This window comes from Sphaeramia orbicularis, chromosome 17 (assembly GCF_902148855.1).
Source record: "Sphaeramia orbicularis chromosome 17, fSphaOr1.1, whole genome shotgun sequence".
NCBI lineage: Eukaryota > Metazoa > Chordata > Actinopteri > Kurtiformes > Apogonidae > Sphaeramia > Sphaeramia orbicularis.
Window position 1 is genome coordinate 40,442,627 of NC_043973.1, and position 14,529 is coordinate 40,457,155.

At 34.8% G+C, this 14,529-nt stretch overlaps 1 protein-coding gene across 1 annotated transcript in view; it reads left to right on the top strand.

Annotated features, from left to right (window-relative positions):
* LOC115436775 (unconventional myosin-VIIb-like) overlaps positions 1 to 14,529 on the top strand; it is a 54,098-nt gene that overhangs the window by 7,289 nt on the left and 32,280 nt on the right. Inside the window, exons 8-23 of the mRNA XM_030159697.1 lie at positions 266 to 379; positions 489 to 642; positions 2,011 to 2,087; positions 2,188 to 2,307; positions 4,560 to 4,702; positions 4,801 to 5,011; positions 5,468 to 5,603; positions 7,287 to 7,453; positions 8,257 to 8,397; positions 9,740 to 9,898; positions 11,353 to 11,445; positions 11,670 to 11,764; positions 11,947 to 12,031; positions 12,154 to 12,255; positions 13,707 to 13,823; positions 13,908 to 14,087. Coding sequence (XP_030015557.1) covers positions 266 to 379; positions 489 to 642; positions 2,011 to 2,087; positions 2,188 to 2,307; positions 4,560 to 4,702; positions 4,801 to 5,011; positions 5,468 to 5,603; positions 7,287 to 7,453; positions 8,257 to 8,397; positions 9,740 to 9,898; positions 11,353 to 11,445; positions 11,670 to 11,764; positions 11,947 to 12,031; positions 12,154 to 12,255; positions 13,707 to 13,823; positions 13,908 to 14,087 — 2,094 coding nt within the window. The remainder of the gene's footprint in view (positions 1 to 265; positions 380 to 488; positions 643 to 2,010; positions 2,088 to 2,187; positions 2,308 to 4,559; positions 4,703 to 4,800; positions 5,012 to 5,467; positions 5,604 to 7,286; positions 7,454 to 8,256; positions 8,398 to 9,739; positions 9,899 to 11,352; positions 11,446 to 11,669; positions 11,765 to 11,946; positions 12,032 to 12,153; positions 12,256 to 13,706; positions 13,824 to 13,907; positions 14,088 to 14,529) is intronic.

A 14,529-nucleotide genomic window follows, 5' to 3' on the forward strand; every position in this document is an offset into this window, starting at 1 on the left:
GCATTTTACACCGATTATTTACAGGTATTGATAGAATTAGTGGATCAACAGATATTAAACAGTTTGGATCATTAGAAGCTTCTGGTCACCAGTAGCTGTTTGGGTCTTAATGGGTTAAAACTGTTCCTTTATCTGACTTTACCTGTGTTTATATCCTCCTATTTATGATCACAGATTTACATTAGTCCCATTAATAGTTTGCAGTAATTTCAGCTTATTTTATCATTGTATATAAATCATATTTATTTCTGTTCTCTGACCTCAGGCTCTTGAAGAACGAAATTACCACATCTTTTACTGCTTACTGGCAGGAATTACACCCGAGGAGAGGAAAACTCTAAAGCTCGGAAACGCTAAGGAATACAAATTTCTTACCAAGGTACAAGCTGTGATGCGTAGACATACTGAGCCTGGTTGGGTCACAGTATGTTACAATAAATATGACAAGGTGAGGGTATTAAAAGGACATTTCCTCCCATGCGCTGTAGGGTGACTGTATCACATGTGACGGCAGAGACGATGCTGAAGACTACAAACGCATCTGTTCTGCTATGAAAATCCTGACCTTCTCAGAACACCAGTGTCAGGACATCCTCAAACTGCTGGCGGCCATTTTACACCTGGGTAACGTCTGCTTCGAGGGTGAGTGGACACTGGAGTATCCGGTAGTGTCTCTGAAACACTTTACTGTTATTATACTGTTAGTATATATTTATTATATTGTTATTTTCATTATATTGCTATAGAGGCAGCTAGTACTCTTACATACTGAACAATATTTTATTATTATTATTATTATTATTATTATTATTATTATTATTATTATTATTATTATTATATGCAGTATTATTGAACAGTGTTGTTATTATACTGTTAGTACATTTTTGTTATAATGTTATTATATAGGCTGCAAGTACTCTTATACACTGAACAATATTATTATTATTATTATTATTATTATTATTATAGTACATATTGTATTACCTATAGTATTATTGAACAGTATACGAACAGTATTGTTATTATATTGTTAGTATATATGTATTATATTGTTATATAGGCAGCTAATATTCTTATATATTGAACATAATACAAATTACATGCAGCTTGTTTTAATGTTGATGTTTTAAATTTTTAGTCTCCTAAGCATCTGAAATCTAGAACCAACAACATATTTTGTTATCATTATAAGTAAACATTTAAAATGCACATTCACATCTGTCATGGTTTTAGTTGCACTTGATTTTTATTTTCACTTCTGTTGTTTTACTCAGTTGCTTCATATTCGGGGCTCCTACAGTTTTATAGTTCAGACCTCAAGTAAAATGGTCCTTAGTTTTGGAAAAGTCATGGAATTAATTTTTTATGTTTGCAAATTCCTTTGGGCTACAGTAAAACATTGTGAAATTCAGACTCCATAAATTCTGAGAGATAGGTTTTAAGTTGCACATTTTGGTGAAATAAGTAGCTTCACGTTCATTTTTGAGGAGTAGAATTTTATTAATTTTAGGTTGTGTTTTTTTCTCTTTATCCTGATCAAAAAATGGATTTTAAATCCAACCTGTACAGGGTTTGGGTGCTGGGAAGGCTTTGTGTTGTAATTATTTCATTTAAAACAAAAAATTTCTGCTCCGTTTTATTATTACAATAAAATTTAAAATAATTTATTGGCTTGGTGGTTTTTGGAGTATTTGAAGAGAATATGAAAAGTGGAGAATGAAAATGGTTACTTTTTCATTTTCCTGTTCTTACGGATTGTGAATGGTCTTAGGATTTATATTATCAGTACTGGAAAAGTGTAAAATATTTGTGAAATTTTGTCTCTAACTTTGCTTCGTAACTTTTTTATATGAAAATGAGGCCCTGAACTCTAAAAGTAATAAAAGTCAGACTGGCAGTTGAGTGAATATCTTCTCATCAGTCTTCTGTCATGTGTTATTAGATGCACTTTCAAAGAATTTACTATTAAAGGTGGTATTTTTGTCATATTTAATCTTATTTTCCCATCAGCCAACACGCAAAATAACCTGGAAACTAGCGATGTCAGTAAATCCGAACACTTCAGCATCACAGCATCACTACTGGAGGTTTGTGTCATTTCTGACTAAATACATATGACCTGAATCTCTAGGTTTGAACCTGTTGAACTAATTGTTATAGGCATTAAATGACATGTGTGTGTTTCAGGTACAAAAGTCTTCCCTGGCGAAGAGCCTGACTCATCGCTCCTTTATGACCAACACAGAGCGGGTGACTAAACCCCTGAGCTCCGAACAGGCCTCAGACTGTAGAGACGCCTTTGTCAAGGTAAGGAAGCCGAGGCCCTGACGGTAAATCAGTATGTTGTGTATTTCCTTATTAGCTGTGATAATGATTTCAGATGACAGAACACAGTCCTGCTACTGTTGTGTACAGGGTTTTATGAGGAGGGTGGATATACTTGGACTGTTTTAGAAAATGAGGTGATTTTAAACCTTTGTGACAGAATTGTACTTTTTACACTTGTGTTTTTTTTTTTTTAATTGTTTTTTTTTTGTTATTTTCAGATAACAGCTATCTTATCAGCATTTTACAACATGTATATAACTTATATATATATATATATATATATATGTCTATATATATATATATATATATATATATATATATATATATATATATAAATATATGAAAAAATACTGAAATAAAGCCAATACAGAAATAACAAAAATATATACGAAAACATGAAATAGAGTTAATGAGAAATGATAAGTATTTTTCCACTCCTTTCTTTTAAAAACCCATTTCCCCTGTAGGAGATTAACACTGATCTAGTGCTGTGTTTTTCTTTTTTTTTTAGACATATTTAGCTTTTTATTATTTTCAGACAGCAATTATCTTATCAGTATTTTACATCATGTATATAACTCCTATTTATATACATATATATATATATATATATATATATATATAAAATATGTGTGTGTGTGTGTGTATATATGTATATTTGTGAAAAGAATACTGAAATAAAGCAAATACAGAAATAACAAAAATACACACAAAAACATAAAATAGAGTTAATTAGAAATAATAACTATTTTTCCACTCCTTTCCTTTAGAAACCCTTTTCCCCTGTAGGACATTAACACTGATCTAGTGATATGTTTTTTTTTTTTATAATTATCTTTTTATTATTTTATTATTTTTAGTCAGCAATAATCTTATCTGCATTTCATGACATGTATATAACTTCTATATATGTGTAAAAAAAAAAAAAAAAGTACTCATACAGGGGAACAAACACAGAAATAACAAAAATATACACAAAACTGTAAAATAGAGCTAATGAGAAATAATAAGTATGTTTACACTTCTTTTCTTTAGAAACCCATTTCCTCTGTAGGAGATGAACACTGATCTAGCGATGTTTTTTTTTGTTTGTTTTTTTTTTAATATAATTATATTTTTATTATTTTCAGACAGCAATTATCTTATCAACACTTTACATCATGTAAATAACTTCTATATATGTAAAAAGATAAAAAAAAAACAAAAAACAAAACAGAAAACAAAACAACATACTACTCATACAGGGGAGCAAATACAGAAATAAGAAAAATATACAATACACAAAAACGTAAAATAGAGTTAATGAGAAATAATAAACATTTTCCACTCCTTTAAACCATTTCTGCAGTTGTGGAGAACAGAAAACATCTCAGGATTGTTGGATTATTTTCATTTAGCTTTTTAGTTTTTGTGTTTTATTATGAGAAATAGAGTTATTTTAGTTTAGTTTTTATTTAGTTTTTCAGGTATTTTAAGCAATGCCTTGATTTAAAGAAGCTGAAAATGTATCCTGTTGATTGATGTTCATTAAATGGACGCCCTTTTGTTATTCTGCACTCATTAACAATAATCAACTCACAGCAGAACTCTGTATTTAAACTATACTGGCATTACATGCAGCTTTATTAAGTTTTAGTTTTTGTTGTATTGTTTATTGTGGTTTTTATTTAACTTTCTTTTTTACTTTATTTATTCATTTACTTTTACAAATAACAAAGTAATGATAAGTTCATTCATACATTTGTTCATTCTTTGTTAACTGTACTAACCCTTATTAAATTTCAGCTTTTTACACCTCAGTTTTTGTCAGTATATCAAATTAATGTGGTCGATGAAATTTGTGCTTTGTGAAAATCATGAAAAATGCAGAAATTGCATGAACAAAATTAGTATTTCCTCTAAACATTCAAAATCCACCCTGGGTCTTTGTTGGAATATATTCATTGTGAATATGTTTATTCAGTCATTGTCCATCACTAGATCTTTATTTGCTTAAAATAATGTTTACACTTGCACATTGATGCTTTTACAAGTGCAACATTGATGTTAATATTCTTTGATTCATGTTTTTCTTGTATATTTAAAGAAAAAATGGTTAAATCATGAATCATCCTGAACTGAAAACATCTGTAAACTCTTCCAGCCCTATCCTCAGTATAGTTTAACTAACTCTTCATGCAGGGATGATCAGATTATTTTTGATTTATTGTATTTTCTGGTTTGTTTCGCAGGCAATCTACAATAAGCTGTTCATATGGATCGTCAAGAAAATTAACAGCGTCATCTACAAAAAACTGGCCAACCAACCCAAAACCTCCTTTCTGTCCATCGGCCTGCTCGACATCTTTGGTTTTGAGAACTTCGACACAAACAGGTCAGAACATTTCATCACTTACCTTAGAAAGCAAAAATATCCCATCGTAGTAAATGTGTCCAAAAACCAACAACTAAATGCACCCTTTTGTTTCGTAGTTTTGAGCAGCTGTGCATTAATTTTGCCAACGAGAAGTTGCAGCAGTTCTTTGTGGGACACATCTTCAAGCTGGAGCAGAAGGAGTATAAGAAGGAGGACATCACATGGAATAACATCAGCTTCAGCGACAATCAGAACATCTTGGACCTTCTGGCTGTGAAACCCTGTAACCTGCTGGCTTTGATTGATGAGGAGAGCCATTTCCCAAAGGTGGTGTCCCACTTTATTATTTCACACATAAGTCATCATTTATTTGTGTATCTCTGCTTATTAATGTACATATGGTGATGGAAAAAATTATTAGACCACCCTCGTTTTCTTCAATTTCTTGTTCATTTTAATGCCTGGTACAACTAAAGGTACATTTGTTTGACTAAATATAATGATAACAACAAAAATAGCTCAAAAGAGTTTAATTTCAGAGCTGATATCTATCCATTTTCCATGGTTTTCTTGATAATAACCAAAATCACTTCAGTTCTTACATCAATATCTATGGCATTGTACTGACAAAAACAGTGCTTTTAGGCATTTCATGTTTTCTTTTCTGTCTGTTTTAGTCACATGATACACACAGGAGTTAGTACTTGATTGCATAACCATTGTTTTTGATGACTTTTGATGGTCTAATAATTTTTTCTGTGACTGTATGGTGGTGGCTCACAGGGTTCGGACAACACTATGCTGCAGAAGATGAACCATCAGCACAGTGGAAGTAAAGTCTACATTTCCTCCAAGAGTGAACACGACACAGACTTTGGGATTTGCCACTTTGCAGGCGTCGTTTACTATGACTCTAAAGGTACACAAATCTATTAAGGAAGAGATAATGTGAAGTGAGCAAGTCATTATTGTGTAGAAGCAAATGCAAAAGATAATGGACAAAAAGTCTGATTTTCATTATCATTGTGATATAATAAAAAAAAGGGCAATGTCTACTGCCACAGTACTGTGGCATGAAATATCAGTTTGTTTATTGCCACAAAGCCAATCATATGTTAGCATTGGTACTAGAGCCAATCATAGATACTGTTACATAAAATCATTATCCTCTTGTTGCCACAGTACTGTGGTGATACATGGTGTATATTTCAGTGCATTCTTTTGTGCATTTTGCTACCACAGTACTGTGGCAATTGATGGAAGAAATGACAAATTAATGGTTGTATATAGTGTAGAATAGGAATTATTGTTCTAAATGCTCTATATGTTGTTTTATGGTGTTCTTTGCTCTGGAGGCTGGAGAAGGTGGGCGGAGCTACATGTTAGAGGCAGCAGTGTGATGTGTGACTTCAGTTCTGTGTCAGTTCAGTGTATTGAGTGCTGTGGTCTGAATACTGCATTCTGAACGTTGTACTTGTGGCTGATTTACATCAATGTCGGATTTACCTACCGGTGCTCTTGGCACCTGGCTCCCCCTCCTGTTTGAGAATCTTTCAGAAAAAAAAAGCTACTTTGACCAGGAATTGAATCCAAGCCTTCCACATTGCAGTCCGATACATTACCGAATTACTTAAATCTCCACTGTTTCTATGTTTGACCGTTTGCTATATGATTGCCTTGGTACTTTTCAGGATGTAACAAGTTACCAGTCTACACATGGTATAACAAGGGTGCTGATTGGCTCTGTGGTAATAGACAAATCAATATTTCGTGCCTTAGTACTGTGTCAGTAGCCACTTCGAAAAAAATAACCTTTTGACATTTGAAAACTTTACTGTATAAGATTATTTATAATTTATCTCCACAGCTAAGATGCAGTGCTGTCAACATCAGCCTCCATCAAACAGGACTGCTACGTTAAAGTTTGGACCACAACATTACAACAACTTTACCAATGAATATCAGAGCATGTAGTTCTAAATATTTTAAATATAGTTTGAGTAACTGGTTGAATGATGCTGGAGTGTGTAGTCACTAAACTCAGACTCTGGTTGTGCTCAACAGTGAGACTGAGCATCCAGATTTGTTTTATTGATGAATTGTTTGACTATGGATTGTTACTGATGTGAATCCTGTTGGAGGCTGTTATTGATTCATGTTGCTGCTGTTAGGATAGTAATTATTGTTCTATATTATGGCCTTGGGTATAGTATTTTGTCATGATAAATTTATCTTAACATTACCCCCCTGTCCAGGGACTGCAGATGAAAGATACCAGTATAAAATACAAAACAGAATAGAAAATGCAGATGAAAATTAGCTCTGGTAAGATGTATGCTTTGTGCACTTTCCCTGTTAAATAAATAAACAAACAAACCCTGACAGACTGATGCAGAAATCACACAGAAATCAATCATTTGGCAAAAAAATTGATGCAAACGTCATTTTTTAAATTTATTTTGAAATTATCTACAGATCCTATGTGCATAGCAAGTGTCTGCTACACAATGCAGTTATTCAAAAAGACCATGTAATAAAATAATTTAAATCAAATGACACTATTTTAACACTAAGATGTGAAACTCCTGTGTGTTTTTTTAAGGATTCCTGGAGAAGAACAGAGATGCCGTCAGCTTTGACCTCATCAGGTTGATTGACACTTCAACCAATAAGCTGTTTCATCAGATTTTTGAGAGTGATCTTTCTAATAATGCGATGAAGATAACTAACAACAAGAAGGTCATCATGACACCTAAAAACTCTGTGAGGGTATGAAAGTAAAACCTAATTTTTCATCGAGTTGCACACTGTCACAAATACATTTTCATATTTAGTAGAAAGTGACACATGAAAACATCACTTGTATCTACAAAGAGAATTTATTGACAGTGGAATTCATGAAGGATCAGTGGAGGATGAAGTATTCAGATCCTTTATTTAAGTAGAAGTACTACACTGCTATACAACGCAATACAATACAATGCAGTGCAGTGCAGTGCAGTACAATACAGTAGAATTGGACTTTACTGTCACTGTTACAGGGACTATGAACATCAGTTTAGTAGCAAATACTTCAAGTGCAAAAAAAGACTGTATAAAAATATCACACAAATTGTACCAAAAAATATTGGCAATATACAAAACTACAAGAAATGCAAAAATATACAAAAAGCCAACTCTATAATATAGATGGATGTGAAGGCTGCTAGGTTACTGCGTCTACATGTGTCACCATCTCAGTTTCATTTTGCTGCTGTATATTTGTCTACAGACGTGGATCATATTCTGTAAGGTTATCATATATTTGTAGTGTTGCTGTTTTGTCAGTGTGTCATAAACTCAGAAAAACTTTATTCTCTGGTGAATCCATGAGTTTATTTAACTGAAGAAGAATTTTAAAGTTAACCCTTAAAGCAACACTTAAACTTCCAGTTTATCACAAATATTCAGAATCACTGAACAGGAAGGGGATGAAACAATTGTAATTGTAACTTGTAATCTGAGATGTTTAAGGATCAATAATAATCTCTGGTGGTGTCCTCCGTTTTTTCTTCTCCCTGTCAATCATTCAGGCCCAGCCCGACAACCGTAAACAAATGCCAACACTGAGCGGTCAGTTTCGTCAGTCTCTGGACTCCCTCATGAAGGCTCTGTCTGCCTGCCAGCCATATTTCATCCGCTGCTTCAAGCCCAACAATGAAAAGCAGTCTGAGGTAAATGATGCAAGAACCACAACCCCAGAGCAAAGAACAATACAAATGTGTAACCGAACGAATGTTATAAAGCCTGGGACAAACACAAGTTTCATCTCCCCCTTATAAAAGTAGTAAATGTGTGTTAAAATCCTGCTTTGTTCATTTTACAAGCATCATTTTTAGTCTCTTTTACTATGTTCCTTGATCAGAATAAACATCAACCTCTTCCTGCTTTTCACCATAAAACAACTGATCAAATTTCCTGGAATATTAAAGCCTGGAAGCATAAAGTATAAAGTACAGTTTGCTTTTGTTATGAATTATCTCTGACCTTCAGTATTTCACATGTGCTATCTCCTGCCCACATTATTAAAATACTACTTTGTCCTGCCCAGAAAATAACAGGGCAGTGGAGACACCTGTTGGACACCTGTTGGAGACTCTGTGGGACAAATAACACCAATCACTATCATATTTACTGGAGTTGTCCAGTCATCAAACCATTCTGCGAACAGCTGTGTGAACATTTAAATAACATTTTTACAGAAAAAATTCCTTGTAAATGTGAAGCGCCAGAATTTAGGAGATATTTCATGTGATAATTGGACTCTGAAGGTTAAAAAACTGTTGTTAATACTTTTGGCAGCAAGTAAAAAGACTATCACTAGAAAATGGTTAAAGCCTGAAACACCCACAACAGAAGAACGGATCAACATTGTCCAGGACATCTTCATTCTGAAGAAACTGACATTTTGTTTTAAGGATCAACGGGAAGCTTTTTTCACTAATTGGTCAAAATGAACAAACTATGTTAAATTTGTAATGGATGAGAATTGAATACATTGGTTATGTGAAAACAGTTATCTGATATACATTTCTGTTTAGGTTAATGTAAACATACACACCTTAATGTGTTTTATCTTGTTGATGAAGTAGCGGAGTAAGCCCTCTCCTTCAGCACACTTTTCTTTCTTTATTTTATTTGTTCTATATTCGACTAAAAATTTTGGATTAGCATCTTCTTTCAAATTTGATGTGTGGAAATTGAATTGTACTGGAAAAGGAAGTTTTGTATAACTTGCTTTTCCAAAAAAAAAAAAAAAAATCCTACTTTATATTGCCCGTACAGAGTAAAGCATGATTTTATCATCATTCATTTGCACCAATTTATTAACTCTCAATAAACAGTAATAATGAGCTTATTGAAGAAAAACTGTCACTTAATGGTCAGGTAGTTGTAGGACATGCTCATGCAGAATAATAGTTTATAATGACTAATAAAGAGTCAATATGCTACTAATACACTTCTTAATGCTGAATATGTGTAAACCCGTAACCACCACTATGTGCTGTCCTTTAGCGCTTCGACAGGGAGCTGTGTATGCGTCAGCTGAGATACTCTGGCATGATGGACACTATTCGCATCCGGAAGCTGGGATATCCCATTCGACACACCTTTGAGGACTTCCTGAAGCGCTACAGGGTTCTCCTGAAGACAACCATCTGTAATCCTAAAACTGTGAGTCATATTGCTGTCTTGTAATTTAAGTACAAAAAAAGCAAGTCACACACACACAGCTTTTAATTCATATTTCAATTACATCAATTATGCCACATAGTCTTAATGCAGTGTCACAATAAATGTCACAATGTTTATTTCTGTCCAGAGTTGTATTTATATTTTGCTCAGATCTTGTTTTGATGATGGAGATTAAACATCTTAACAAGTGGTACCAGGCACAGCAAACCCCACCCCTCACATGTATTGTAGCTTATTTTTGGCAACGATCCAGCTGATGTCATCATGTATATGTGTGTGCTGATGTCAGCATAGACATAATATAATAACAGCATAGACTAATTTCACCAATTATAAGTGAATAGGATAAAAAAGATGTTAAAAATTCATAAAAAATTTGAACTTTGACATACTATTCCCAAAATGTAGTCAGATCTATTCTGGGTCACTGGCAATCTATAAACCCAATTTGGTATGAATTCTACCAATAGTTTTGCTGCTACAGACATTTGAAATGTCACCCATTGTAAGTTAATTGGGAAAAAAAAAAGATTTGAAAAATTCATGAAAAAATTTAACTTTGACCTACTGTTCTCAACATGTACACAGATCTATTCTGGGTCACTGGCAATCTATAAACCAAATTTAATATGAATTCAACCAAATATTTTGTTGCTAGAGTGTTAACAACCAACCAAACAAACAAACAAACTGAACCAAAAACAATACCCCTTTCCTCCCCTTCGGGGGGCAGGGTAATAAAACCCTCTCCATCTCATCCTAAAGATTCCAAATGCAGTTCAGGTCTGAACTCTATGGTGTCCAATCCATGTGAAAATGATGTCTCATCCTCCCTGATCCACTCTTTCATAATCTGCTCCTGATGAATCCTGGCATTGTCCGAGAAAATACCCACCTCTGTTCCGACCTGGTCATTCAGTATATTCATGTAGTTGTTGACCTCATTTTATGGACACAGGACGCACAACTGAAGCAACCCTAGATCATAACACTGCCCCCACATGCTTGTACTGTAGGCCCTACGCATGATGGGTAATCACTTCTCTAGAACAGGGTCAGTCCTGACTCATCAGACCACATGACCTTTTTCCATTGAAACACACTGTAATCTTTCTGCTCTCTGCCAACTGATAGTGCTAGTGTTTACTGCATCAGTTACGATTAAAGAAGTTGTTGGAGGTGAAACATATTAATCATTGCAGTAATTATCAAATGGAAGGCTTTTACCTATTTGCATATTTATGTAGAGGTGTTTCCTTTATTTGCCCTGGCTGTGTATACAAGTGTGACTTTGTATAAATGCTATATTTGTTTTACTCTATCATGACTGATTAACAGATGAATTACTTCAGTCCGTCTTACCCATGAATGGCTTTGTCTTTCATTAGCCTCTTTTCAGAACTTATTAATATAATGTTTTATCGTCTCTCCAGGAGACAGCTGCTGCCTGTTGTGAAGCCATCTGTGAGACTGTGATTAAAGGAGAGGACGAGTGGAAAATAGGGAGGAGCAAGATTTTCCTGAAGGTGCTGAAAATGGATCAATTAAACCTTGTTGTACCAAAGATTTTATTAATTATTTCTGACAAGAGATGAAATGAGAGCAGATTAACAGTTGAAAGAGCATTGGTTGTATCTACTGATCCATCCACTTTAACTTGGGTTTTGTACTGTTCTTAAGTAACATGTAAATGCTAATATGGTTTTTCAAGACATACTGAAAGTAAATAAAAACTTTGATTTTACCTCAGGATGCCCATGATGCTGCTCTGGAACGACTGAGGGAACAAGAACTCAGCAGGGTAGCTGTTGTGATCCAGAGAGTCATGCTGGGAATCAAAGACAGGTGCAGTTTTAAAGGAAAAATAAGAAACTATATCATCTTTTTTAGTCAGATAAGCTCCTATTACCTATAATTACTGTGTGTACGACCAAAATGAAAGAGGTGATGTGTGTGGACAATATTTACATAATTGTTTTCTTTCCCTTTATTCCTTTATTTAAGTATTTTAATTCCCCGTTTTGCAGAAAGTCTTTCCTGAAGAAGCGAAGGGCAGTCGTTGTTTTGCAGAAGCATTGGAGAGCTTATATGAAGAAAAAGGAGCGAAGAAAGGTTAGTGCACACTCTAATAACATGTAGCTGGTCGCTGGCATAATGCTGTTATGTTCCTGCACAAAGAACGATTATCTAATGTGCACACACCTTGTCCTTTATTTCCATTTTCTCTTCAACAGATCCTGCAGGGTTTTGAGCGGCTCGTGTCCAAAATCCGCAGTCGACAGCTCCAGAAACAGTACAGAAGACAACAAGAAGCAGCTCTGCTCATACAGAGTCAGGCATGTACCACAGACACTGTAGTGGCAAGGATTTTTACAAGGAAAAAAATAAACCTTTCCTCCCAAAATACACTACCAGCCAAAAGTTTGGACGCACCTGGTTTCTCTTTATTTTCCCCGCCCCCAAAGGGAAGGCAAGGAGTATTGTTTTTGGTTTGTTACCTCCGCCAAGGAGGTTATGTTTTTGCCAGGGTTTGTTTGTCTGTTTGTTTGTTTGTTTGTCTGTCTGTTAGTGTGCAACATAACTCAAAAAGTTATGGACGGATTTTGATGAAATTTTCAGGGTTTGTTGGAAATGGGATAAGGAAGAAATGATTAAATTTTGGTGGTGATCGGGGGTGGGGGGGCCCATGGGGGGGCCACTGATCAGCCTTGGCGGAGGTCTGCACTCTCCGAGTGCTTCTAGTTTGTTTGTTTGTTTACACTCTCGCAGCAAAACTATTGGTTGAATTCATACCAAATTGGGTTTATAGATTGCCATTGACACAGAATAGATCCCATTACATTTTGGAAACAGTGGGTCAAAGTTTACATTTTTTTAGAAATTTTTAAAACTCTTTTTTTCTTCTCCCATTTATTTATAATGGGCGAAATTTCACATGTCTATAAAAACATCAATTTTGTTTCAATTTACTTCAAACTTGGCACATATATGTATAGAGGCATTTAATATGCTGACATCAGCACATGCATAGACATGATGACATCAGCTGGATTGATGCCAAAATAAGCTACAATATGTGTGAGGGGCGGGGTTTGTTGTGCTTGGCACCACTTGTTTTCATGACTATTTCTATTGTGAATTCTCACTGAAGGCATCAAAACTATAAATGAACACATATGGAACTAGAAAAGCACTTGAAGAGTGCAGACCTCCGCCAAGGCAGATCAGTCTCCCCCCTGCCAAAATGTAATCATTTGTTCCTTGTGCCAGTATCAACATTTCCTGAAAATGTCATCAAAATCCTTCCACAACTTTTTGAATTATCTTGCTAACAGACAGACAAACAAACAAACCCCGATGAAAACATAACCTCCTTGACTGAGGTAATTATGTAGTTTTAAAAAAGTGTGACATAACTCAAAACATGTTTTATATTTTACATGCTTCAAAATAGCCACCCATTGCTTTAATTACTGCTTTCCACATTCTTGACATTCTCTCGATGAGCTTCATGAGGTAGTCACCTGAAATGTTATCCAGTGGTCTTGAAGGAGTTCCCAGTGATGCTGAGCACTTGTTGGCCTATGATAAAGCCAACATGGCAACTAATATTAATCATGTAGAGGTTATTAAAAGAAGCAAAAAACTTCAATACCTACCTTTCATGTCATGTTGTAATAATTTTCACAGATTTGTCTATTCACTTGCTTTTGTAATAAATGTGTTAAATTATAAAGAGACTTCATGGGCACCCTGCATTTGATTAATACCTTCTGTTGACCTGCAGATACGAGGCTACTGGATGAGGAAGGACTTCAAGCAGAAGAAGAAGGCTGTCATACTGATGCAAGCAACCGCCAGAGGATTCCTGGCCAGACGATTAGTTCAGAAGATGAGAGAAGATGTAAGTGCTGAATGTCTTTAAAGTGAAAACAAAGGTAGTTGGGTAATGATTCTGACCACATTTCTGTTTTTTTTCCTGTGTTAGGTTCATTTTGCAGGGGAGCTTCTTCGGCGTCTTTCAGCCTTGTCTGACGCCTGTTCAGCAACTGGCTCTGAGAAGTCTGAGCCAATCAGTGAGCCGAATATAAAGGAAAGGGTGGCTCTCATCCCAATGGTGGTTGTGGAAACGTTTGACACAGATTCATCAGAGTCAGACAAATCAGAGGTTAGTTGTACGATCTGTTCTACAGATTTCAATAAGATTCTATTTTTAGGCCATGAGCTACTGTGAAGGCACTGTTTCCACCATCGTCGTTTTCATCTTTGTCGTCTTTGTTAGCAATTTCTTCAAACTACTGGTTGGAATCATTTCAAATTTTATTTGTAGCTTCCTTGGAATAATGTCTACAAAGTTTGTTCACAGTTTTGAGAAATTTAGATCTTTTAAATTTTTTAACGAATTTTTAAATATTAAAAATTTGCCTTGACTTATAATGGGCTTATATCCCATTACATATATTACATATACTTATACTCATACATATATTACATTTGATGGCTTATAACATGGAAATGGTTGCAGATATCAGTGTAGTTACTATTGAGCACTGGGAGGAACTCGTATATGGACTTTCATTTGGTTCTATGACTTCTGACCTTGAGTGACC